The sequence below is a fragment of the Rhinoraja longicauda genome, chromosome 5 (assembly GCF_053455715.1).
Source record: "Rhinoraja longicauda isolate Sanriku21f chromosome 5, sRhiLon1.1, whole genome shotgun sequence".
Taxonomy (NCBI): domain Eukaryota; kingdom Metazoa; phylum Chordata; class Chondrichthyes; order Rajiformes; family Arhynchobatidae; genus Rhinoraja; species Rhinoraja longicauda.
The window spans coordinates 23,611,995-23,637,724 of NC_135957.1; the positions used below are offsets into that span (position 1 = coordinate 23,611,995).

The 25,730-nt window shown below is 44.4% G+C and overlaps 2 protein-coding genes across 7 annotated transcripts in view; both read right to left on the reverse strand.

Annotated features, from left to right (window-relative positions):
• Positions 1–226: 226 nt before the first annotated feature.
• rbm34 (RNA binding motif protein 34) lies at positions 227–20,734 on the reverse strand. 2 transcript variants are annotated; one of them, XM_078399103.1, is made up of 11 exons: positions 20,588–20,734; positions 17,792–17,951; positions 15,720–15,853; positions 13,632–13,857; positions 12,184–12,243; positions 10,598–10,641; positions 8,494–8,577; positions 7,682–7,745; positions 7,558–7,600; positions 5,885–6,003; positions 227–5,460 (listed from the first exon to the last, which is right to left on the reverse strand). In XM_078399103.1, the coding sequence occupies exons 1-11, from the start codon at positions 20,611–20,613 to the stop codon at positions 5,185–5,187; spliced, it is 1,236 nt and encodes a 411-aa protein (XP_078255229.1). In that variant the 5' UTR covers positions 20,614–20,734; the 3' UTR covers positions 227–5,184. The 2 variants fall into 2 exon arrangements, with proteins under 2 accessions (XP_078255229.1, XP_078255230.1); XM_078399104.1 differs by lacking the exon at positions 20,588–20,734 and adding an exon at positions 18,933–19,150.
• A 2,511-nt stretch (positions 20,735–23,245) lies between these two features.
• Positions 23,246–25,730, reverse strand: part of arid4b (AT-rich interaction domain 4B) — a 107,333-nt gene continuing 104,848 nt past the window's right edge. For all 5 annotated transcript variants that reach the window (XM_078399109.1, XM_078399110.1, XM_078399105.1 and 2 more), the window contains one exon: positions 23,246–25,271. In XM_078399109.1, the coding sequence (XP_078255235.1) occupies positions 25,135–25,271 (137 nt within the window). In that variant the 3' untranslated portion in view covers positions 23,246–25,134. The remainder of the gene's footprint in view (positions 25,272–25,730) is intronic.

The window sequence follows — 25,730 nt, forward strand, 5'->3', positions numbered from 1 at the left end:
CATTCAAGAGAGAGCGAGATAGAGCTCTTAAGGATGGCGGAGTCATGAGGTATGGGGAGAAGGCAGGAATGGGGTACTGATTGAGAATGATCAGCCATGACCACATTGAATGGCGGTGCTGGCTCAAAGGGCCGAATGGTCTACTCCTGCACCTATTGTCTATTGTTCTCCCCCACGCCAGGACCTCCATTGTTCTTCCCCTCCCCCCCTCACGACATTCCCCCCACGCTCTCATTGACCGTCGACTGCGAGACTTCACTGGCGCTTCACCGCCGAGGCCTCACCGCTGTCGACGCCCCACTTTACGCCTCCGTGGTGCTGACCTGGGCCCAAGCCACGGGCTCCGTTGGCTGCTTCGCCCGACCCGGGCTTCCACCCGCAAGGCTGTGGCCGGGCCCCAATCCAGACTTCTAAGCGGCGATCCGGGAGGCATCGAGGCCACGGCACCTCGATAAAGGCCTCCGGCTGCATTCCCAGTCATAAGTGATGAGGAGAATTTGTCCATTCAGCCCATCAAGTCTACTCCGCCATTCAATCATGGCTGATCTATCCCTCCGAACGCCATTCTCCTGCCTTCTCCCCATAATCTCTGACACCTGTTCTAATCAAGAATCTATTTCTCTCTTCGTTAAGTATTTCCACTGACTATGCCTCCACAGCCTTCTGTGGCAAAGAATTCCACAGATTCACCACTCTCTGACTAAAGAAATTCCTCCTCATCCCCCCCCAAAATCCTTTGACCTGTAGTCCTAGACTCTCCCACTAGTGGAAACTTCCTCTCCACATCCACTCTATCCAAGCCTTTCACTATTCTGTACGTTTCAATGAGGTTTTCTGAGGTTTCAATGAGGTTTTCTAAACTCCAACAAATATAGGCCCAGTGCCGTCAAACGCTCATCATATGTCAACCTACTCATTCCTGGGATCATTCTTGTAAACCTCGTCTGGACCCTCTCCAGACCCAGCACATCTTTCCTCAGATACTGTACCCAAAATTGCTCACAATATTCCAAATGCAGCCTTACCGGCGCCTTATAGAGCCTCAGCATTACATCCCTGTTTTTGTATACAAGCCCTCTCGAAATAAATGCTTGAATTATGTTTGCTTTCTTTATTATTGATTCGACTTGCAGATTAACTTTTTGGGAATCCTGCACCAGCACTCTCAAGTCCCTTTGCACCTCCGATTTCTGGATTCTCCCATTTAGAAAATAATCTACGCCTTTATTCCTACTAACAAAATGCATGACTCCACACTTTGCTACACTATATTCCATCTAGTGGGATCTTGGGATATACTTGTGCCTTACTTTTGATTGTTACTTACATATTGTGTTCGGTGTGGTACAGAAGTGAGGCACACAACCTGTGTGCTAGGGGCTGCACTTTCACCAATGTGTTAATGATAATTAATTAGCAACATTGGTTGAAAGATACATATGGGACTGGACAACTTTTGATCAGCTTCGTGGATTTTGCAACTTAAATCCTCCTAAGCCCGCAGGCGCCATCTCAGTTTAATAACTCAGACAGATGCTATTCTGATGAAATGTCAGGAATGGGCAGCGTACATCAGCCTGTCAAGTTGAAGCAATGACTTTCAGTAAAAAGTGCCCCCACCTGCATGACAGCTGTTGATGCATGTAGCTTCAAAATGAACCGGCAAAAGCATAACATTTCCAAAGACATAGCCCATTTGTATTTCACAATAGCCTTTGATAAATTAAATACAAGATTCTGAACTTATTGAAATGTTGCACTGTTCGCTAAATCTAACATGCCCTTTATTGCCAGTGGGTGTTGATTAAGCATTTTATTACAAGTGTTCTTGTCAAACACTCAGCATCACTTTTCAATCAATGGTGACATTTCCACATCTACCTCCAAGTGACAGCTCTGAGACACTTTTTCAAATTCACATACCAAGTTATAATGAAAGGCCATTCAGCTAAAATAAAATTTTCAGCAATTTGCTTTTAAATACCTTGTTTTGATGAAAAGAAACCATAATCAATTACTAATGATGAAACTTTGTGTTGCTGGTAACTTGCACGTTTTAGTGGCATACAAACTCACTGACAACAAAATGTCTCAGAAACTGTGCCTTTTTTCTCTTAACTACTAGCTGATGAGAGAACATCCATGTAAATGTGTAATCTTTGCTTGTCTTTCCACAGATGCTGCAATGCTGTAACAGCCAAGGCTCTCCAGCTCCTAGAATGAAATCAGCCAATGGTTGTATGCAAAGATTTGTTGTGTCGCCATGCAAGCTGACTTTACATTTTATGAGCATTCATTAGCTGACATAATTATAATCCAGTTTTAATTCCACTGTTAAGGATAATTCCTGGAATGAGGCCTGGGCTGAGGAGACATTGAATCCCACTCTCTGGAGTTTAGAGCAATTATAGGTGACCTTATTGAAATGCACAATGTTCTTTAGAAGACTTAACAAGAGGATCTTTTCTTTGGGTGAAGATTCAAGAAACAGGAACAGCCTCAGGATAACGGCCGATTATTTAGCACGTGTGGTAAAGCTTTGCAATTCTCTACCCCTCTACACAATTGACGTTAATTCACGATGGTGAGCAATGGATTTGTGGCCTTCAAAGGAAAGAATGTTTATGCAAATTAGGCAGAAAACTTGAGTCTAGCAGAGTTAATTACATCTCTGATGTTTCACGTATTTTGTGTTTGTGTTTTTTTGTGTTTGTTTTTTATGACTGCTGGCAGACTAATTTCCCTCATGGGATAAATACATTTCTATCATATCGTATCATAATTAAGCAGCACAGAAACATGCCCTTCAGCCCAACTCATCCATGCCAACTAAGATGCCCATCTATGAGTGTCCCATTTGCCTGCATTTTGCCCATATTCCTCTAAACCGTTTCTATTCATGTATCTGTCCAGGTGTCTTTTAAATGTGGTTATTGTACCTGCCTCCACCACTTCCTCTGGCAGTTCATACCCTAAACCCATGACTCCACATGGAAACATTTGCCCTTTAGGACCCCTTTAAATATCCCTCCCTCACCTAAAATCTATTCTCTTTGATTTTGACCAAAAACTGGCCCCATAGCAGAAGCATCCACGTCGCGGGGCTGGAAACTGGAAGTGTCCTGAGCTAATTCTGCTACCACCCTCATCTATTGTACAAGTGATGGATGCCACTGATTGTCGCCAGAACCTTGCGTCTTTTTCAGGACGGACGATGACAGTGATGTAACATTTGAAACATGGATGATGGACACGAAAGAAGAAGACCAAAAACTAAGTGCTGGAGGAACTCAGCAGGCCAGGCAGCATATCTGGAAGAAATAGATAGACGACATCTTGGGTCAGGACCCTTCTTCAGACTGACTGTAGTAGGTGGGGTGACAACTGGAAAAGAGAGGTGGGACGAGGCAAATGACAGGTGGGCACAGGTGAGGAGGGTTCGACTGGCAGATAGTTGGAGTAAGTGACAAATATTAGATTTAGAAAGGGTGTCAGATAAGGAAAGAAGAGTGAGATGTAAAGCGGGAAGGAGGGCATGGTGGGAAGGGAAAGAGATGGATGAAATAGAAATATGGGACTGTGAATGGGAAATGAATGTATAGAGGAGAGGAAAGGAGTGGGGTGATGGGAGAAATGGGGTGATGCGAGGGCAGGCTTTGAATTGCATCCATCTCTTTTTTTCCAGTTTCGCCCCTTACTCCAATCAAAGTGAAGAAAGGTACCAACCCAAAACATATGTCCATTCCCTCCACAGGTGCTGACTGACCTGCTGAGTTCCTCCTGTACTTTGTTTTTTTTTCCTCAAGACTTCAGTGGCTGCAGTTTCTTGCACCTCTTTAGTGTTAGACACCGACAATGAAAAAGAGACTACGGCCATCTATTTGTACCTGTCATTATTTTATAGCCACTATAAAGGGTCACTCCTCAGTCTACCTCACTCTAGGGATAACAATCCCAGCAAATTCAATCTCTTCTTATGACTCAAGCCCTCCAGTCCAATCACATACTTCCTATAGTGTGGTATTTCAAGTTTACTCGGAATCAGTTTTTGTACAACTGTAACGTGATATTCCCAACTCTTGTACTCCGTGCCATGGCCGATGAAGACAAGCATACAATGTGCCTTTTCTTCACGCTGTCTTCCTGTGTCACCAGTTTTGGGGAACTGTGTACTTGTACCCCCACCTCTCTTTCATCTTACTGAAGGTAGTGCTGTAAAGGGCTGATCAGGCTACTGCTGCTACTTTGGTTCAAATTACTTTCTTATTAATCTTGACTGCAACAGTTAAAATGAATAAAAGACTTGAATGGTTAATTCAATTACTGTGTAAAGAATGTTCATTTCATCATCTCCCCGTGTACTGATACCTATTGGGGTCCTCTGACTCAGGATTCCTCTGCAACACTTCCATGTCCATGAAATTCAGACAGGAATAACTAAAAGACGCGGTTAATCGGAGTTTGAGGCCTGGACTCCCTGGTCCCTAAAGCACTTTACATCCACAAAATATATTTTGATGCTAGTTGTATTGGGGACAATATAGTCAAAGAAAGCTCTCACAATTTTCTTTACATGTCAGAAACACCACCTCGCCCATCAAACAGTGCACAATCACAATCTACTGGTGAGAAAACAGTTCACACAAGAGCCTCCTGCAGATCCTCCATGTTGCCATTTATATCTTCTATTTTATTTCATAAGATTGCTGCACTGACCATTTGCTTTTAATTGAACTGCATGAACATTTGCAGTTGTATATTCTTGGTCAAATAATGGACAAACGTACCTCCAGACAAGGATTATGGTTGATTAAATTGCACTGGGATGTCGTTTATTGGAGCATACTTCGGCAGGATAATGTACAGTGTTTTAAAATGTCTCAACGACTTGAGTCGAGCAGACAACACCTTTGATGCAAGGTGATAAAATCAAACACACCACCTAAGGAAACTAAGGTCTGCTGTCAATTTTGGATGACCCATCTAAAAACTCTCATTAACTACTGAGTGTTAAACGGCAGCTGTCCATGTCTAAACCCGTGCTCTTGGCAGAAGAGAAGCAGCTTGTTGAATGAGTGGGTCTTGCTCCTCAGTTTGGCTTCAGCCCCAACCGAACACTGACCAATGTTACTGCAGTTGCCACTCAGGATGGACTTTGGCCGAGCTTGGACGTGTTGCAACCTCTCATCTCTTCTTTTTAGACTTGGTCTTCCTCTGATCTCGGTTGCTCTTCTTCCCTTGATTTTTCTTCTTGGTTTTCTTTCCCTCCACCGGCATGGCCATCAACCCAGTGAAGTCCTTGGCGGCCGGTTTCTTTCCCTTCTGCTTCCCCTTCCTTTCTTCCCCCGCTGCTGGGTCCTGGGAGACTCTCTCCTTCTTCACCGAGCGGCTAACTCGCATCTTGCGTCCTTTGAGCTCCGAGTTGTTGAGCTCAAGGGCCAGTGTCACTGCGTCCGTGTTCTGCCAACAGAAACCAAGCTTTTTGTCGGGTCACGCAGCACAGAAACGGTCCCTTCAGCCCCATTCACCCATGCCAGCCAAGATGCCCATCTGTGCTAAAAAAAATCATGACTTACAGTTTCCAAACCCAACTAAATGAAAATCAGGATTTTATACCGAAAACTGATTCAATATTGCTTTGTTTACTTAATTATCTAAACTCAAATTTTTATATACGTGCTCATCATTTTTTTTAAGATCCCACAATACTTTTGTTAAAGAGCAATTTTGGGGGGGGGGGGGTTGAACGCTAAACAACATGAGAAAGGCAAGGTAATCTCACTAATTCCTTCATTGTATACGTGCACTAGAATGAAATCTGATTCTAAGCTTCAGAGAGAAAACTGACATATTACAGGTTCCCCCACCGTCTCTGTCACCTTACCTGAAAAAGCACATATCCAAATCCCTTCCCCATTCCTGATTCCCGGTCTCTCACTATCCGTACCGACTCCATTTCTCCACATTCATAGAAGTGATCACGCACATCATTTTCCTGGATATCTGTGTCCAAGCAGATTATTGATTATTGATTTACTCCACTGGGATGACTTCTTAAAAATAAAAAAAATGTGAATCTTAAAACAGATCAAAAAAGCTTGGAGGAGGAGTGGTTGCTTTGTGGATAACCATCTCACATATCTAATGGCTACAACAGGAAAAAAGGCTATTCAACTTATAGAGTTGGAGCTGTACAGCATGTACAGGTTCTTTGGCCCAACTAGTCCATGTCAACCAAGTTGTCATTCTTGGTTCGCACATTTGCCTGCATTTGGCCCATATCTCACTAAACCCTTCCAATCCATGTATCTGTCCAAATGTCTTTCGAAATTACAAAAAGATAGAGCCTTCACTTTATCCATGACTTCAATCCATGACCCTCACGATCTTGCATACTACAATAAGGTCACCCCACAGCTTTATATATTCTAAATAAAAATTCCCAACCTTTCCATATAAGTCAAGTCTGCAAGGCCAAGGAATATCCTAATGAACAATTCTGGACCCTTTCTAACTTAATGACCACCGTCCTATAGCCGGGCAACCAGAAGCGTACAGAGTGCTCCTTTTGGTCTCACCCACATCTTGTATAACTGTATTATGATGCCCCGACCTTTGGACTCAAACATTCCCAATGAAGGCAAGCATGCCAAACACCTTCTTCACCACCCTGTCCCACCTAACTTGAGTTCACCCTACTGCGAGTGTCGGTGTAGTGACTGCCGAACCCGGTGTCATCCCCGATCCCACAACGCGAAAAGTCATCTATCCATGTTCTCCAGACCGGCTGAGTTACTCCAACACTTTGTGTCATTTTAATCATCCAATCATACTAGTTCTATGTTATACCACTTTCATATCTACTCCCTACACACAAGGGGCAATTTATCAAAGCCATTAACCTGCACTTCTTTGGGATGTGGGAGGAAGCTGGAGCACCCAGAGGAAACCTACATGGTCACAGGGAGAACATACAAATTCCACACGGACAGATCCGAGGTCAGGATCAAACATTGATCGCTGCGAGCAGCAGCTCTACCAGCTGCACCACTGTGCTGGAATCTTGAGCAAAAGATAAACTGCTAGAGAAGCTCAGCAGGCCAAGCAGCATCCGTGGAAGGAAATTTACAGACAATGTTTTGGGTTGGGACCCTTCTTCAGATTGATGCAGTAAAGGAGAGAAAACTGATAGAAGGGCAAGGGGAAAGCGTGGTGCAAAAAACAGCAAGAGATAGATGGATACAGGCGACGCGCAGTGGAGATGGTAACAAAGAAGTGAATGGGGAAAAAAGGAAGAAAGAGGAGTGAAATATAAAGTCAGAGAGATAGTGCTCCAGACAAGTCTGTAACTTGCTCCGGAAAGTGCCAAGGTGGTGGAAGGTGCTATGGAAGGTGCTTCTTGTGGCCTCTGCTATAGTCAAGTTTAGATGTTATGATAAGGATACAAATTTGAAAATCTATTCTGCATAAATAATAATTTCCTATTTGTTTTAAAAGAATGCTGCAGTTCAAACGAACAGAGTGAATATTCAGGAAAAAAAGCACAGAGTGTCTTACCATAAGGCAGGTTGCCCAGGAAGATAGATCGCCGATGGTCATGCTGCAAGAAACAAGACACATGACATACCAACCACAGCCAGGAAAGCACAAATTGACCGACTGCCATTCATTCATGACTCACAGCATTCCAGTTGCTTGCTAGGTCCACACGAATATTAAATCCATATTGTATTTCACATCCATTCCTTTAAAAACAAAACAAGATTTGTTTAGTCTTTGTATTTGCAAAATACAGGAAACAGATCAATTATATCTATAAACGGAGCACAAGAAATATCTTTACAACTGAATTAAAACACTAAATGCTGGTTATAACTAAAAACATGGAATGCTGGTTATAAATGAATTACTAGAGTTAAATTATAGATTATATAATAAACATTCCACAAAGGTTATAAAGGAGGAGCAAAACACAAAGTGCTGGAGGAAGCCAGCGGGTTCGGCAGGATCTGTGCAGGCGTTCAGGTGATGTTTAGGGTTGGGACCTGAAATGTTGAATCAGTCTGAAGGAGGTTCTCCGGCATGTTGTGTTCTGCTTGAGTTTCCAGCATTTGCAGTTCCTTGTGTCTCAATTATAAGACACAGCATAACGATTTTCCCGATGCCAATTAACCTACAAACCGGTACGTCTTTGAGATGTGGGAGGAAACCGGAGCACCCGGAGAATAACCCACACGATCATAGGGAGAACGTGCAGACGCCATGCAGACAGCACCCATAGTCAGGATTGAACCCGGGTCTCTGGTGCTATAAGGCAGCAGCTCCACTGCTGCGCCACTGTGCTACCTACTCAAGGAAAGATGCAGCCATCAATAAAATTTAGTGCACTGTATTTGAGTTTGTTGCAGGCTTATATTGACTGCAGTCATGTGAAACTGGTCAATAGCATCCATAAGTCAAGAGTCAGAACAGAAGTTGGAACTGCACTCGTACCTTGCTAGTGCTTTGACTGCAGCATCACTCTGCCGAAACACAACGTAGGCATTCATGTTTTTCCGTTGAGGATGAACCTTCCTCCTGAAAAGAGGGTGGGGAGAAGGGATTAATTAGAGGAGGGTATGAGGGCAGTCATCACATTGAGAATTCTGCTATCTTTTAAACCTCAGACTTGCATCAAGGCAAATGAGGAAGACTATTTAAAAAATATCGATAGACACAAAGTGCTGGACTAACTCAGCCAGACAGGGAGGATCTCTGGAGAAAATGGATAGGTGACGTTTCAGGTTGGGACTCTTTCTCCAGAGATGCTGCCAGCATTTTGTGTCTACCTGTGGTATAAACCAGCATCTGCAGTTCCTTTTTATTACAGCTTATCTCCGAAACCATTCTAGTAAGATACATCTGCAGCCTTCCCAGCTGCTTCTCATCCTTTGAAAAGCATGATGACCAGAATAGGGTGCAATCCAATAAACCTGATAAATGGCTGTTATCAGGCAACCGAATCATCCTACCACTACCAGAGAGCAGTCCTGAACTACTATCTATCTGGCTTTACCTTGCATTAAATGTTATTCCCTTATCATGTATCTATACACTGTAAATGTAATTGTGTATTGTCTTTCCGCTGACTGGATAACACGCAAAAGCCTTTCACTGTACATCCGTACACGTGACAATAAACTAAACTGAATATTCCAGCCGTGGTGCAAACCTGAAACTGCATCACCTTCCTGCCTCCATTTATGATGCCTGGGATCTTAAATACTTTACCAACAGCCTTTTCAACAAGCACAATTACGTTCAATTATATATGCGCATTTAACAGCTCCAGTACAAGAGTGCCATTTTGTTCAATTAATTTCTGCTCATTCTGTTACTTCACACCAGTGCTCTACATTTCCTCTGCCTCTTCCCTGCCCATTCTGCCAGTCTTTGTTTGCACTTTATTAATATCCTCCTCACTGTTTGACACTGCTTAGAGTTTGGTGTCTATGTGCAAGTTCATTTTCCACACCGGGGTGGTGCAGTGACACAGTTACCACCTGTGACCACGTGGGTTTCCTCTGTGTGCTCTGGTTTCTTCCCACATCCCAAAGATAGTCGCAGAGGTATTCAGCACAGAACTGGGCACTTCAGCCCGTCATGCCCTTGCTGACCTTTTTGCCCATCTACACCAATTCCATCTACCAAAAAAGCCCTGGAAGCATCCGCTATGCCTCACCAGTTTATCTGCCCGCTTAAATGCCTTTTAAATGTCTTGATTGTATCTGACAGTGAGTTATTTTTATATCCCCACCATGTGCAAAAAAGAAATCCTCTCGAATCCCCTTTAAACCTCCTTCCTCTTACTTTAAACTTAGGGCCTCTTGCTTTTGATTCCCTTTCATGGGAAATTGATTCTGATCATCCACCCAATCCATCATTCTTATAATTTTATGTACCTCTATTATATCACCCTTCGGTGCAATGTGGGGAGAATAGAATGGGATTAGTATGGGATTAATATGAATGGATGGTTGAAGACAGTGCGGACACAATGGAAAGAGGGCCCTGCTTTTACTGTGTATGTCCCTACAACTATTACTTTATGTCATTAGATTCTCCATCTTCTTTATCATCCGGGTATCTCCCTTTGTGAATGTACCCAGGCCCGTGCACAGGAAGATTTAAAGGTCTATTATTCTGCTGCACTGCAATTCTGCTCGCCGCACCCCATGATACAATGTTCCTCAAGTGCCCTCCCATGTCAGAGCACGTTGATTGCTTTCCACAAAACCAGAACAGTTAATCCCTTGTTCTGCATTGTGCCAAAGATGGATTTAATAGGAACCTGAGGGGTAAGTTTTTCACACAAAGAGTGGTGGGTGTATGGAGTGAGCTGCCGGAGGAGGTAGTTGATGCATGTACTATCGCAACGTTTAAGAAACATTTAGACAGGTACATGGATAGGAAGGGTTCAGAGGGATATGCGCTACACGCACTAGGTGGGACTAATGTGGGCCGAAAAGCCTGCTTCCACGCTACGTCACGGGTTCAGTCTCTACCTACCAGGGAAGTCTGCACCTAAATGCACTGATGGACAAGCAGGATCACTTACTGGATGGTAGCCAATTTCCTGGAGATGCTGGGTTCCTCACGTGCCTTCATCCAAGGGAATAAAAGGGGGGAAGAGGATTAGACAAAGCACCTCTACCTCATTAAATAGGAGGAATACAGCAGTTTCAGACTAGGGGTGAACAAAGTATCATTGAATGCATGCTTTCAGCACAACAATCGGTATAGTTCAATGCAGACCCACCCTATCAATCAGCAGCTTCAAGCAGCACTCCCTCTTCAGTAACCTGCTTACACCCTCTCCATAAGACATAGGAGCAAAATCAGGTCAGTTGTTCCATCCGATCTACGCCGCCATTCGATCATGGCTGATTTACTTTTCCTTCTCAACCTCATTCTCATGCCTTCTTCTTTGATGCCCTTACTAATCAAGAACTTATCAATCTACTCTTTAAAAATACCCAATGATGGCCTCCACAGCTGTCTATTACAATGAATTCCACAGATGCACCACCCTCTGGCTCAAGAAATTCCTCCTCATCTCCTTTCTAAAGGTACGCCCTTTTATTCTGAGGCTGTGCCCTCTGGTTTTGGACTCTCCAACTACTGGAAACATCCTTTCCACATCCACTCTATCTTTAGAGTGCCTATTCAAAATTCCCCTCACCTGTATCAACCTATTACCTGCCAGGCTTTGTCTAGCCCCTTCTCTCTTCCAGTCCCCCGTCCCTGCTGCCATCCCTCTGCAATCAGCCTGCTCCCATCTGGGATCAGTCAGTCATCCCTGTCCCACCTGCAATTGGTCCATAACGCCACAGCAAGGCTCCTTACAGGTACCCGAAAGAGGGACCATATTACCCCTATTCTGGCCTCTCTCCACTGGCTGCCAGTATGGTTCAGAATCTGATCTGAGAGGGAGGGGGACCAGAATCGATTTCACGATTCTCTTGTTTGTCTATAAAGCCCTAAATGGGCTTGCCCCCCCCCCCCCCATATCAAAAACCTTCTAACCCCTTACTCTACCTCCAGGTCCCTCAGGTCTGCTGACTTGGGGCCACTGGCTGTCCCGCGGTCTAGGCTTATGCTCAGGGGTGACCGCGCTTTTGCGGTTGCAGCTCTTAGACTGTGGAACAGTATCAGATCTGCCCTTTCCATCGGCTCAAAACACACTTCTATTCTTCAGCGTTTTGAGGCCTTCTGATGGGGCTGATTTTTGTTTTGTGCTGATCCCTTTGGACTGTTTTTTTGTGCCTGTGTGCTGTGATGTCTGCTTCTTATTGTATTTTTAGTACCTGCTCTGATGTACAGCACTTTGGTCAACATGGGTTGTTTTTAAATGTACTTTTATAAATAAACTTGACTTGATCCCTCTTGTTTGGGTAGTAAGGCACATTTATATTACAGGGGTCTGGATTTGTAAATGGAAGTGGATAGAATGCCTCCCCACTGCCCGACTTACATTCTGCACATCCAGGGAGGGATATAAAGTGATCACTTCACGAGAGCCAGAGTAAACAAAGGGAATAACCCTTCACCACAAGGCACCAAGTGCTCACCAGCGTGGTGAGCTGACCTGCAGTTCTAACCAGCTTCACTTCATTCCTAAAAACCAGAACTTATTGAACTTACCACTGAACGGAACCGCACAGATTCTATCGGCCCAAACTCCTTAAACAGCGCTGTGATCATCTGTTTGGAAAGATACAAACAATCAGGAGATTAGGATTTAGATTTATTATTGTCACGTGTATCAAGATACAGAGAAAAACTTTGTTTTGCAGGCTATCCCATCATATCAGATAATACTATGCATAGATACACTCAAGCCAAACATGTGCAATAGGAAGAACGAAGGGAGATACTAGTGTGCAAAATATAGTTCTGTATTGTAGCGCAACAGATCCAGAGACAAACCTCTATAACGGGGTCGAGGAGAATCAGACAGTACCCTGGCTTGTGGAAGGATCGTTCAAAACCTGGATAACAGAGGGGAAGCAGCTATTCCCGAATCTGGTGGTGTACGCATTCAGGCATCTGTATATTTTGCCCAACAGGAACGGGGAGAAGGAGAAATGACTGGTGTGGAAAAGGTTTGATTATATTGGCTGCTTTCCCAAGGTAGTGTGGCATGCTGATGGAGTTAGTGGAGGGGGAGTCTGGTCTGTGTGATGGAGTGGGCTACTTCTGCAACTCTCTGCAATGTCTTGCTGTATTGGGTAGAACTGTTCCCAACCCAAGCTACGATGCAACCCGACAGTATGCTTTATAGGGTCATTGGAGAAATACTGAATTTACTCTGTCTCCCAAGGAAGTAGAGGCAATACTGTGCCTTCTTGGCTGTCACTTCAATGCATTGGTCCACGACAGATTGTTGGTAATATTTACACCAGATGATTATTGTTTTCAGATACTGGGAATACTTTGTATTATTTCACTACAACTGGGTAGGAAATGTTAAATGGAAGTGATGAATATTCATTTAGTTCTGCTTCTATCTTCCAGGTATGTGCAAGAAAGGACTCATCTTTACATTATGCTGTCCAATCTGTGGGTTATTTCAAAAACAAGGTGCTGCAGAAACCCAAGCTGCTGCAGAAACTGCAGCATCGAGGAGGAAAATGGAGAGAGGATGTTTCTTTTGGGTTTGGCCTCGAATAATGGAGAATATTATTCAAAATAATAGAGTAGACAGGACTTTAGAGTGATGGGCTACTTATATCCACTGAAATACCATATTATAATCAGTTAATCACCTTTAATGGGGTTGTTGAGGGAAACATAAAAGCTAGATAAAAATTACAAATTAGCAGATGATGGGATTCTGAAATAAAAACAGAAATTGTTGTGTTGTACTGTTTGTTCTGTGTTCTATCTCCTTTTCGAGGCTCAGAGTCCGAGAAAGCTGCTGTGAAGCATCTTGGAATATTTAATCTATTTAAATGCAAGATGTTGCATTGTCAGCATTGATTAAATCTGTGTCAGTAAATCACTGATAACCCAGGGTCTATTAAGCACTCCACCTTTTGACGTTACATTGAACAGCAGGCGGGTCGGTGAATAAGCCATCTCTCTCTCACCTCTTTACTGTATTCAAAGGGCAGGTTCCCCACAAACAGAGTCCTCTCGCTCTTTAGCTTCTCCAACTCGGGATTGACCAGGCGTTTCCTGCGACGTTTGCCTGCTTTCACCTTCGGTTTCTCCAGTGCTGCCAATGATCCATCTTCTGTCGGCAGCTTCTTTCGCCTCCGCTTCGTGCCGTCGACCCCTTCGCCGTCCTCATCTGCTGCGCTCAAGGCACTCTCCCTGCGAGGGGCACAAGGGGGCAGTCAGCCACAGGCCAGGACCGTGCAGAGGGACATGGAGAGAGCTCAATCGCTGCTCTCACCCATCGTTACATAGACCGTATCCGGTAAGCACCGATCACAAGGCAAGTAACCAAACAGGAGAGAGGGGGCCAAATGCATAAAGGGAGTTGTTTGGAATGACTTCTGGATATCCACAAACGTCACCTCGACATTCAACATTCGTTCTCCAATAAGTCCTTAAGCTCAGTCACAAGCTCCCCCATACCTCTTAGCTACAGCTACTAACAATTCCCTCCACCCAGAAAAATTGTAGAAATTTACTGCACAAACAGAAGCCATTCAGCCTGTCACATCCATGCTAGCCAATGATGAAGTTATTTTGATGACTCCTATGTCCCAAAATCCAGTGCCTGTGGATATTTTCATTCATCTCATTCAAGTGTTTATCTAGCTTCCCCTTTGATACCTTATTTAGTCAGATGGTGGTGAATCTGTGGATTTCATTGTCATAGACGGCAAGTCATTGGGTATTTTTAAAACGAACATTGAGAGATTCTCGATCACTAAGGGTGCCCAGGGTTATGGAGAGAAGGCAGGAGAATGGAGTTGAGAGGGAAACAGCCATGAATGAATGGCAGAGTAGACTCGATGGGATAAATGGCCTAATTCTGCTCCAATAACCTACAAACCTTTCCGTCTCTCTGCTTGCATCAACCACCCTTTCAGTCAGACTTCCAGATCCTATATTATTTTTGGGTGCAAATATTTTCCTCAACTACCTTCTAATCCTTCCAAATCTGTACCCTGGTTATCCACCTCTCTGCTAAAGGAAGTGGGTTCTTCCCGTTCACCTTGTCCAAGCCTCTTGATTAATTTACCTTTGGTCTCCTTAACTTCTAAGTAAACCTCCGTAACCTCTGCAGGCTCCCTTTACACAGTAAATCTCCAGCCATGGCAATATGCTTGTGTATTTCCTGCACCCTCTCCAACACCATCAACATCGTTCTACAGCCTGGTGACCAGAACTGGTCAAGGGCCCCAACCCAAAAATGTCACCCGTCATGTCCTCTAGAGATACTGCCTGACCCGCTGAGTTACTCCAGCAATTTTGTGTTTTTTTTAGTGTTTTATATACTCCTTTCTCTTGCACTTCATACTTTTGTCAATTAAAGCAGGTTCCCATCTCACCAGCTGCCTTGCTAATACCACCACTCACAAGACAAGTCCACAGATATCTTCCCAAAGCCTGGAAATTCTTCCTCGCCATCAACCAAGTAATATCTCTGTACACGTGACAATTGAAAAACGATACTATTACCACTCTGTACTTGAATTCTCTTGTAGGCAATTTCTGTCATCAACATGCAAGTTTCTCCTCAATTCCCAGTTCATTTACTGGAGCCTCCCCATTTGTACAGCTGCTGGTTGTGGTGTCTCCAGCTTGGAAATAGTGTTAATAAAAAGCGAAGGAAACAATTAGCTAGGTAAGATCATTGACGAACTACCGCCAGTGTTCCTCTTTCTCTGGATGCTGCCAGAGCTGCTGAGTGTTGCCAGCATTCATGTTCAATTATTGTGGATTTTCGCCCCATCCCCACCCTTCTCTATCCTATCAGACCGTATACAATGATATCGGGTCATCCTTAAATCTTTTCAAAAAACAGCTACTACCTATATAACTTTTCCTGAGAGTTGCAAGTTTATGGTTTTAGTATTGACCTTGTGCAGCTTTTATTTACAGATGTTCCAGTGCCTCTCTCATCATTCCATTACACAGCGCCAGAACAGTGCACGGTGCTCCAAGTCTGCTTTGTGAAGTTAACTGGACCAAGAAATCTTCTACTGTCAGTGGATACTCACCGTTGGGCCAAAATCTGCTCAGCCTCTGTGAGCACCTTACATCGGACAGGCCTCTTCCCCAACTTTTGTTGCTTGGCCTCTTTTCCAACAGCAGCAGGCTCATCCCCCGGAATCTTTCTTTTCTTACCACTGACCTGGAATGGAGAACACAATCCCAACTCACTGCATCATAGAAGTTAATAGATTCATTTTTCTTAGTGTCGAAAGGATAAGCATGAAAATGTTTATCCTTTCTTAAGTGCTTCTTAAGTAACTCCATGACCTCAGGATATTCCATCATGCTGCACTGCCAATAAAGGACTCTGAAGTGTAGTCATTGTTGTGACAGAGAGCAGCAGATAATTTACACACAGCAAGACCCCAAAATTAGCAGCGAGATACTAACCTGCTTTGGTGATAGCAATCACAGAATGAATATAGGCCTCCATGCTTGCTCTTCTTCAAGTCACACACCTGGCACGGTGGCGCAGCGGTAGAGTTGCTGCCTGACAGCGCCAGAGAGCCAGGTTAGATCCTGACTACGGGTGTTGTCTGTACGGAGTTTGTATGTTCTCCCCATGACCTGTATGGGTTTTCTCTGGGAGATCTGATTTCCTCCCACACTCCAAAGACATACAGGTTTGTAGGCCAATTGGCTTGGTATAATTGTAAATCGTCCCTTGTACGTGTAGGATAGTGTATGTGTGCGGGGATCGCTGGTCGGCATGGACTTGGTGGGCTGAAGGGCCTGTTTCAACACTGTATCTCTAAACAAAACTAAAGTAGATGGGCTTAAATTTAACATTACATTTGAAATGTGGGGTGGCCGTGGGGAGGAAGGTGCCAACAGTTACCAAACCCTCCTCCTCGGCCCGAATGTGCCAGCAGTTTTCCATTAATTTATCCAATTTACTCTTGGAAGTCACAGTTGCATCTGGTTTTATTGCCCTTTCCCCTCCACAGAAGCAGTCCCTTCAGAAAAGAGCTGGACGACTTTACTTGACCTTAAGCAAACCTCATTGCCCAGGTTGTCCTTCCAACCTTGAACACCACCTCCACCATGCTCTGCATCCTCTCCTACATTCTTATAACGAAGGAGGGCTCTGCATCTTCTCCTACCTTCTTACAACAAAGGAGGACTTTTGGCCCATTTAATCTTTGCCAGCTCTCAGAATACTCATCAATCTCATTCACCTGCTTATTTTGTAATAACTCATTCTTTTTCATGGGCCCATTAACTTTCTCTTAATTCTCCAATCAACCTCCTACAGCAGAGGCAATTTACAGCAGCTCCATCACCAAATAACTCATGTCTTTGGCATGTTGCCGTTTGTTTAACTAGCCTGGGGATCGGAATCAAGTTTATAAGATTCCCTGATTACATTTTGAGTTTGCTTTGATAGGCCAGCATATCTTTAATGCAACTGGGTCCAGGACTTTGGACACTAACAAACAGGGATTTAACTAAAATCAGGTTTAGTTCAGTTTAGAGATAAAGCACGAAAACAGGCCCTTCGGCCCATCAAGTCAGCGCTGATCAGCGATCCCCGCACACTAACACTATCCTACACACACTAGGGACAATTTACAATTTTACCAAGCCAATTAGGCTTAAAAAAACGTACGTCTTTGGAGCGTGGGAGGAAACCGGAGCTCCCGGAGAAAAACCAAGCAGGTCACAGGGAGAATGTACAAACTCCATATAGGCAGCACCCGTGGTCAGGATCGAACCCGGTTCTCTGACACTGTAAGGCAACAACTCTACCGCTGTGCCACCGTACCGCTCACTCTGGACTATCTTCCATCCTAAAGGTTCTTTGGTCCATCTAGTCTGTGCCAACCACCCGTTATAAAATTCTCAAACTTCAAACAGTAATTTTTGAACTCACTATCAGCCAGCTCTTCGGATCCATTATCCAGAGGTGTTGCCATGGTACTATATTGCACTATTAGGGGAGTGCTTCTTCTGCCAGTCTAGCTGTGACACAGTGAGTGAGTGTGCACAGAAGAGCAAGATCTGGGACCGTGATTATATTTGGGTTTGGCAGAACTGAAACCAGGGCACAATTCTAACCACATAACACAATGATTACCTTACGCTCCAGAACAGGAGTGAAGAATGACTGGCTCGTGGAAATTGAGGGCGTGGAGAAGAGAAGCATCAGCGGAGTTGCCTTGCCCTTAGCCGTCTGCTCACAGGACAGACTGTCTGCCACCTGGCCCACTGTGTAGCTTTCCCTGTTGCACTTTTTTCTGATGGTGCACAGTAAGAGGAATAAAACAAATCAAGAGTGTTTTATGTTATTTGTACCGGCAACAGAACAATTAAATTCTTACTTGCAATACACATAGATAACATAACACAAAATTAAAGAAAGGTTCTTTTTCTCCTTCCCAAGCCCTTTCCCTCTGATCTTTCCATAGTCCCTTTCTAACTTGCTCTATAATTTCCTTCTCCACCACAGGTCTTGAAATTGTCAATTTCAGCAGTTTGCCAGTTCACCATTGAAAATTAATAATGAATCTATTTCCACCAATTCAAACAATACATTTCAGATACAAAAAACAGTGTTTTCAACCTCTCACACTGCCGCTTCACCCTCAGCAGGTATCTTTATCTCCCCAGAGTATCCTTCTCCCTAATCGCCAACACTTAACTGCCAGTACTCCACTTCTTCTTCCTGTCTCTGCTTACTTTCCTGCTCTGGCTCCCTGTACCCAGGGCCCACTTCCACCATATCTTAATAAAATCAGAAAACATAAGAAACACAGGTAGTATCTGTGGGAAGAGAAACAGAGTTAACTTCTTAGGTCTTTCATTTTTCAGATACTTTGTCAAAACTGGGAAAGGGACAAAGCAACTTAGTGTTCAGATGTGGGAGGTGAGAGGAAGGGAGAAAGATGGAAGTGTGTGAGTAAAAAGACAAAAAGAATGTCGCAGATAGTCACAGAGTGCTGGAGTAACTCAGCCAGTCAGGCAGCATCTCTGGAGAAAAAGGATGGGCGACGTTTCGAGTTGGGACCCCTCATCAGAGTCACCCATTCTTTTTCTCCATAGATGCTGCCTGACTCACTGAGTTACTCCAGATCTGTGTCTATCTGCGATATATACGCGCATCTGTAGTTCCTTTCTTTTGGGGGTTGCACGGCAGGCGAGGTCACGATCCCTGACCCATACTGTTGCCACGCAACACCTTCTGGAGTGCAAGTGGTGAACTTCAGGTAAGCACTTACTGTGGCTGGCAGTACAGCGGGCCCATCTTCTATCCCAGCATCAACGCATTGAGATTTGGGATATTTGCTTAGTCTTTTTCTTCTATTTTATGTTTGGAACGACCTCTGTTGTGGAACAATTCATCAGTCCTAATTTGAGAGGGTGGTGCAGTTGACTGTTGCAGCTGCACTTTGCCGCAGCTCGGCTTCCCCCCCGTCTTCTCCCATCAGTGCGTCTCCGGCTCCCTCCCGGCGCTCTGAGTGTCCCACAACCTCTTCCTGTTCCTGCGCTCCTCGCTCCTCCAGGTTCGGCGCCCCTGCTCCACGCCTCGCTTCCTGCTGGCCCTCCAGCCCTTCTCCCCACTCGCCCTCTCCGTCAGTCGAGCTCCGTTTCCACTTGGCCAGCGCTCAACACTTCGAGACTGGGGCCGCCGAGCAGAGCCGTGCCCTGGTCCTCCGCTTCGGCTCCCAGCGCCCGGCCAAGCTCTCACTGCTGCTCAGCCTCCGCTGCCGATCGGCCTCTGCCCAGTTTCTCTTCCTCTTCGGACTTGACACTCCGCCCCTCCTCCTCCTCCTCCAAAGCCGTCGAGCACGGCTCCCTGGGCCCTTCGCCCTCAGGGTCCGGCGGGTTGCCGACCTCCAGCGCACGCTGCTGCTGCCCTGCAGACCTTCCAGGCCCCTCGGCTCAGGTTCGCTCCGCTGCTCCTCTCCCAGCTCGCTCAACTCCATCCTTTCCTCCTCCTCCTCCTCCTCCACCCGCCGGCTGGTCGGCGGCCCTCTGCTTCTTGGCCTTGCTCTCCTGCCTCCCTTCCCGGCCGTGTTTCCCCATCTCCCGCCGGCTGGCCAGACGTCTACCCCTATTTCCACAATTTTTTTACAGCACAAAAATTGGCAATTTTGGCCGTTTTTTCAAGGTAAGAATGTACGTGTTGCATGTATGCCGGAAGTTGCCATGTACTCCAGATGGCTTGAGCGACTCCGTGCATCATGCCCTTTGACTTTATGACCTTACGTGCAGGAGCTCTATACAAGAGAATATCAGATAGGGTGAAGCCAAGATCGTGTGTGGACCAAGTATAAATGACCTCACCTAATTGATAACTTAATGAGGGCACTGAATGGGAGAAAGCGAAGATTGTAAAAGGAGTTGTGGGAAACACACAATGGAGAGATGATATAGAATTTTACATTCTTTTCCAGTCCCTCGTCAGTCTACCTCCCTCCCAGACCACTGAAACACCCTCCACTCCATTACATCCATTCACCCTCCAATCCTAGCCTGCCTCTCCCAGCCCCTCTCCAGTTCTCCCCCACCCACTCACCCCTCAAGCCAATCCTCTCCCATCTATCCCTTCTCTCCCCATTCCCCCGCCCTACCTACCCTCACTCCTCCATCCATTTCCCTCATTCCTCCACGCCCATCCCCTCACTACCCCTCATTATCCTCTTCCCCCTCCCATTCCTTCCCACCCCTTCCCCACTCTCCCATCACATTCTCTCCCTCCACCCCCTTCCCCACTCTCTCCAACCCCTTCCCCACTCTCTCCCTCCATCCCCTCCCCACTCTCTCCAACCCCTTCCCCACCCCCTTCCCCACTCTCTCCATCCCCTTCCACTCCCTCCATCCCCTTCCCCACTCTCCCCCCACATTCTCTCCCTCGCCTCCCTCCCGTTACCTTTCTCCGCTCCATGTCTCCGCCATCTCCCCGGTGGCGCAGCCTGCACCGGAAGCATGCGCTGCGGCCCAGCCTGTCCGTGCCGTCGCTTCCCCCGGCTCCCGGCGGCGGCCCGGGCAAGTTCCGGGCCTCCCCTCGGCTGTCCTTCTGCAGCGCCCACTGACCGGTGCCTCTCCCCGGTCCGGTGGCGTCCGACCGTCTGCAGTCAAGGCCGGTGGCTCAGGCCTTACTCTCCGACCCTGACATCTAGAAAGCCCAGACGACGGCTACTTCCCTCATGTTATAGAAAATCGCGATTAAAAACTCCCCAATTGTATCAATGGGGAAAAGAGGGCTCAGTGCAAGATTTCAGACTCGCACTAACAAAGTTATTCTTCCTGCAGTATTTTAAAAAATGAAGGTCTTCTTTTAATAACTTTGGTATTTTTAGCTTGCAGTAACAAAAATAAACTAGGGCTGTATGTTATGTTACATTATAATAGTGTCATTGCACAAGTGTTAATAGAGCGATTACTTATCAATTTCAACCCCCCCCCCCATGAAACCTTCAGACTGTTCTTAAGAGACAACGGTGCTTAATTGCCATAGGGAGGTTAGATGTTCCCTCAGTTTGTAAATTTCCAAAATATTTGGAGTGTTTTTGTATTTGGAGTAAATCTAAAGCATTTAAGTGAATCTGTAGTTCTTGGTTGAAATCCCGTTGTAACTAGTTTGGCCCACATAATGCGCCTTAATTCATCATGTACGTTTTAATCCAACTTTCATGTTGTGGAAACACACGTTATAGCCGAACTACCTGTATTCTCAGCAACTGAGTCTCCACATATCTGTTGGATTCAAATATTACAGAATTTAATATATTAAATTTTATCTTCTGGGTAGACATTTCTTCTCGTGTCCTCCCTGAATGCCCCACCCATTATTTTGGGACACAAAGGTGAAACGTCAATTCCACCTCAACTTTCTCAAGCCCTTTAAGAATTGTGCACATCATATATTTGAGAATAGTATATTTATTGTGAATTATGAATTTGAAGGAGAGGCCTGTCGTGGCAGAAATGGAACAGGTGAATCAGAGGCAGGGAAAGGGAACATATAAGGCAGAGCTACTGCCTTACAGCGCCAGAGACCCTGGTTCGATCCTGACCTCGGGTGCTATATGCATGTAGTTCATACATTCTCCTCGGTAATCCCAATTTCCTCCCACATTACAAAGATGTGTGGGTTTGTAGGTTAATCGACTTATGTAAATTGCCCCGTGAGTAGGGTGTGATGAGAAAGTGGGATAACATAGATTGGTTACAATGTGACAGGCAAGTGTGAATTGAAGAACGCTGTGAAGGGGGAGAGTATTGTGGTTGATCATGTTGAAGGTTACAGTATGAAATCAATGGGATAATGGAGCCCAGTTGTGGACACTTCGCTTAGAACTCTCTTACAGCAAGAAGAGCATTCTACTAATTGAACCCATTTCATCATTGGGCATCTCAGCTCCATCTACACCCCATTAGTGAACCAGTACCCAAAAAAAAATCAGTCTTGATCTTGACATTTTGACATTGGGCGTGCAAGAGAAAATAGGTTGCAACAAAGTGAATGAGATGATACATTTATGGAAGAGCTCCATGAGTCTATATAGATTTGATAGGCTATGTTTGAAGGTTTGATGGAACTTTCACCGAGGGTCACCCCCTTGTCATAGTGGAGAAGCTTGCATATGCCGAAGATCCTGTGAACTAAAAGGTATGTTCTTGCAGGGTCACCCATGGCGGGCAGGTTGAGAGAGAGGCTCTTAAAGTGCAGTCCAAGAAAAAAACCTCAACAGTGCAAACAGGTGAAGGATGGTAGCTGGACAGCAGGTGAAGCACCACAATGGCTGAGAAGGCAAAAGAAGGCCATGCCATTACATCCGGGTCTGCCTCTGTCAAGGACTGTATGTGGTCCATACACCAGTCTTCTCACGTTATAAGATGTCACACAAATGGGATGTTGGGAAATACTAAGACTGGCTCCATTGGCCTCTTCAGCCAACTCATGACTCACTGAAAGGACCCACCAGCAGTACAATCATGTTCAACTGAGTGATCGCCGATGATAGATTGGATGGTTTTCTTCTATTCATAAGGAAAGATGAGAGCTTTAAATGTGAGAGTGTAAGGGGTGAGCAGTTTGAACCCCACAGATAAAAGGTGTGTTCAAGTGGAATCAAAGAAGTTTATAAGGAATGGGCAACTATTTATGGGAAGAGTGTTGGTTGTATGAGTTGGGGAACTGGGTGATGGTGGAGAGGCAGTTGCAGTTACAAAATTCTCCACGATTGTTCTTGCTAGCAGGAAATCGAAGCAGGAAAATCATATTTTTCCCATATTCTTGAAATACTCCCTTTTATGTTTTTGAAATAGATCAATAGGGAGGACTGTTGGAAGTGAGACACATGGTGAAATTTTCCAGGAATATGCTGAATCATAGTTGAGAACCCCGGGGCTTGGGAGGTTAGGGACAGCGCTTGTTTTAGTGACTCCCCAGTTGCTGTGTGCTGCACCTGCGAAGGTCAAACACTGACTCTAAATTGAAACCTTGGTTACGCAACACATATATTAAACTAAAACTTCAATTTTGGTGTACTAGAAAGAAAACTTTCACAAACTATGGCATTTTATTTCAAATGGAAGCCTTTCAATTTGCTTACATTTTTTTTTACAATAAATTACATAATTTCCAATCTGTTTGGAATCTAATAAATATTATATAACTTTTAGTAAGTTCTTTTTAAAGTACATTGAGCTGTCAAACAAAGGTCCTACAGTCATGTACAAGATCAAAATATTCTGAAACCATTGTCAAAATTTTTTTTTTAAGAGCACAAGCTACACAGACCAAACAAATAGGCTTTTCCTACAAAGATCCTGTGTGAATTCAGAGGCAAAGAAAACCCAACAGCTACAAACATAAAACCACCTTGCAGGTCTTGCAAAAGACACACACCCCCGTCAACACTTTTTGATACTTTTTAAAAAAAGATAAAAAGCAACATGCTAACTTTGAATCAAGGTACACCAAAGTTATCATAAAAACAGTGAACAGTCTGTACAGAGACATGCAGTGCATTAATAGCACTGCTCTTTAAATACAATTCCAAGGGGGTTGGTGGGTGGGGACAGGGTGGATGGTAGGGGAAAGGAGTGTTCTAAATATACAAAAGGCATTATAAAAAGTAAAGATTCACTGGTAAGTACATGTGTTGGACAAAGATAAGACCCATTGTTACATACAACAAAAAAAACAGGCAGAGGGTTTTTTTTTGTTTATTCCAGGGCATGGCTGTGAACTGTGTATCTTGATTTCAAATCCTTTGACTCTACCTTAATAATCACAGCAGATCCCAAAGTGAGCAGATAGGCAGCTGCTACATCGCCAAGATGTGAACAAAGCCAGGTTTTGGACTGCTTCGTTGATGATAAAATAAACATTAGAAACCAAGTATTCATGTCTTCAGAAAAAAAAATCCGCTTTTCATTTACAAGGGAAAAAAAACACAAAAATATAACTTGTCATCATTTCCCTAGAATAAATATATCTTTTAGGCTGGCAAGTACAATGTTCATTATACACAGTTCTTTTAAAGATTTTAAAGTTTTTGTTAGGTATTTTCTTTCATTTTTTGACGAAATGTTCTGTATCAAAATTAAAGAAAAAATATCAATGACTTTATATAAAAATGACAAAATAGGTTTCCTCTCCAACTGAACAGGTCAGGGAAAACTCACAGTAACCTTTCCCCTAGATCGAACCTGTAAACACAAGGCAGTAATCAGGAAGGAATCTCATCCGCATTTTGGTTACACGTTGAAGGCTGATCCCAAAAGCACTATGTTCCACCACTGTCTGCCCACTGTGATCTTTGAATTATCTGTGCTTGTGTTACACAAAATAATGCAAGCAATTTTCCATTTTGAGTTTTAAAAACCTTAACAGTAAAATTCATTTACCAAACAGCAAGCTTGTGCAGTAAAAGTGAATCAAATCAACATCAGAGATCGTCACGTGGTCCAGCTTCAACGGGAGTGGAGGGTGTGGTAAGGTGGGGGTGGAGGGGGCTGTAGCAGAGACAAATCTCGCCAACACTACTTGAACTGGTTAAAATCGGCCCTGTAAAATAGTGTGCTGTGCATGGAATCTTCCAACAAGGAACACACAAAGGCAAAAGTCCTTCTTGCAACCTCACTCCCACCCACAAAGCAAATAATGGTAGGCCCGTCCATCAACAATTACAAGATTCCCAGGCAGACTGCAAATGGTTATTGCTCCGACAGAACACTAAATTGTACTTCTACATCTTCATGAAAGTGCACTTAAGTGCTGTTAGTTTTGCTGAGAAGCAGTTTTTCTTGTGGCGTACAGTGCTAGTTGAATTGTTTTTTTTGTTTTGTATTTTTCTTTGTGCCTCTATCCAGCGTCTCTTTTAAAAAAAAAATTGATAATAAAAAATAAAATAAAAGTAGCCCCGGGAGCCGTTTAAGTGCACTGTGCGTCGGGAGGTCCTTTCATCACCTACATTCTACCGACAGCCCATTCTGTGATGAGTTGGATACGGACGGGTCGGCCAGCGTTAACATAACGGCTGCTGTGAGAGAACTGGATGAAGGCGAGGAAGAGGAGGATGCCGTTGTCACAGTCGCATTTGCTGCAGATTAAGGAAAACAAAAGACATCTTTGAACATCTTCCCAAGCAAAGTTGCACATAAAGCTGAAATAAAATTACTACATCTATATATATGAGCAGTTAAAAATCCTCGACGTGCCAAAGGACTTTGCAGAGAAGGACGTTTTTTTGAAGAAGCATTATTGGTTTGTTACATAGGAAAAATGATGATCAAAGTGTACCCAGAATTATTGCATAAACACTGATATGTTAAACCAGATAGTCTGTCTTAGTGATAATTGAGAAATGAACATTACCCAGGACAGTGGAGAGCAGTCTCTGCCTTGTGCTGACATTTGTATCTACCTGCAGGCAAATGGAGTAGCTGGTAGAGTTGATGCCCTATGGTCCTGACCTTCGGTGTCTGTGGGTATGCATGTTTTCCCTATGACTGCATGGGTTTCCTCTGGGTGCTCCACTTTCCCCAAAGACATGCAGGTT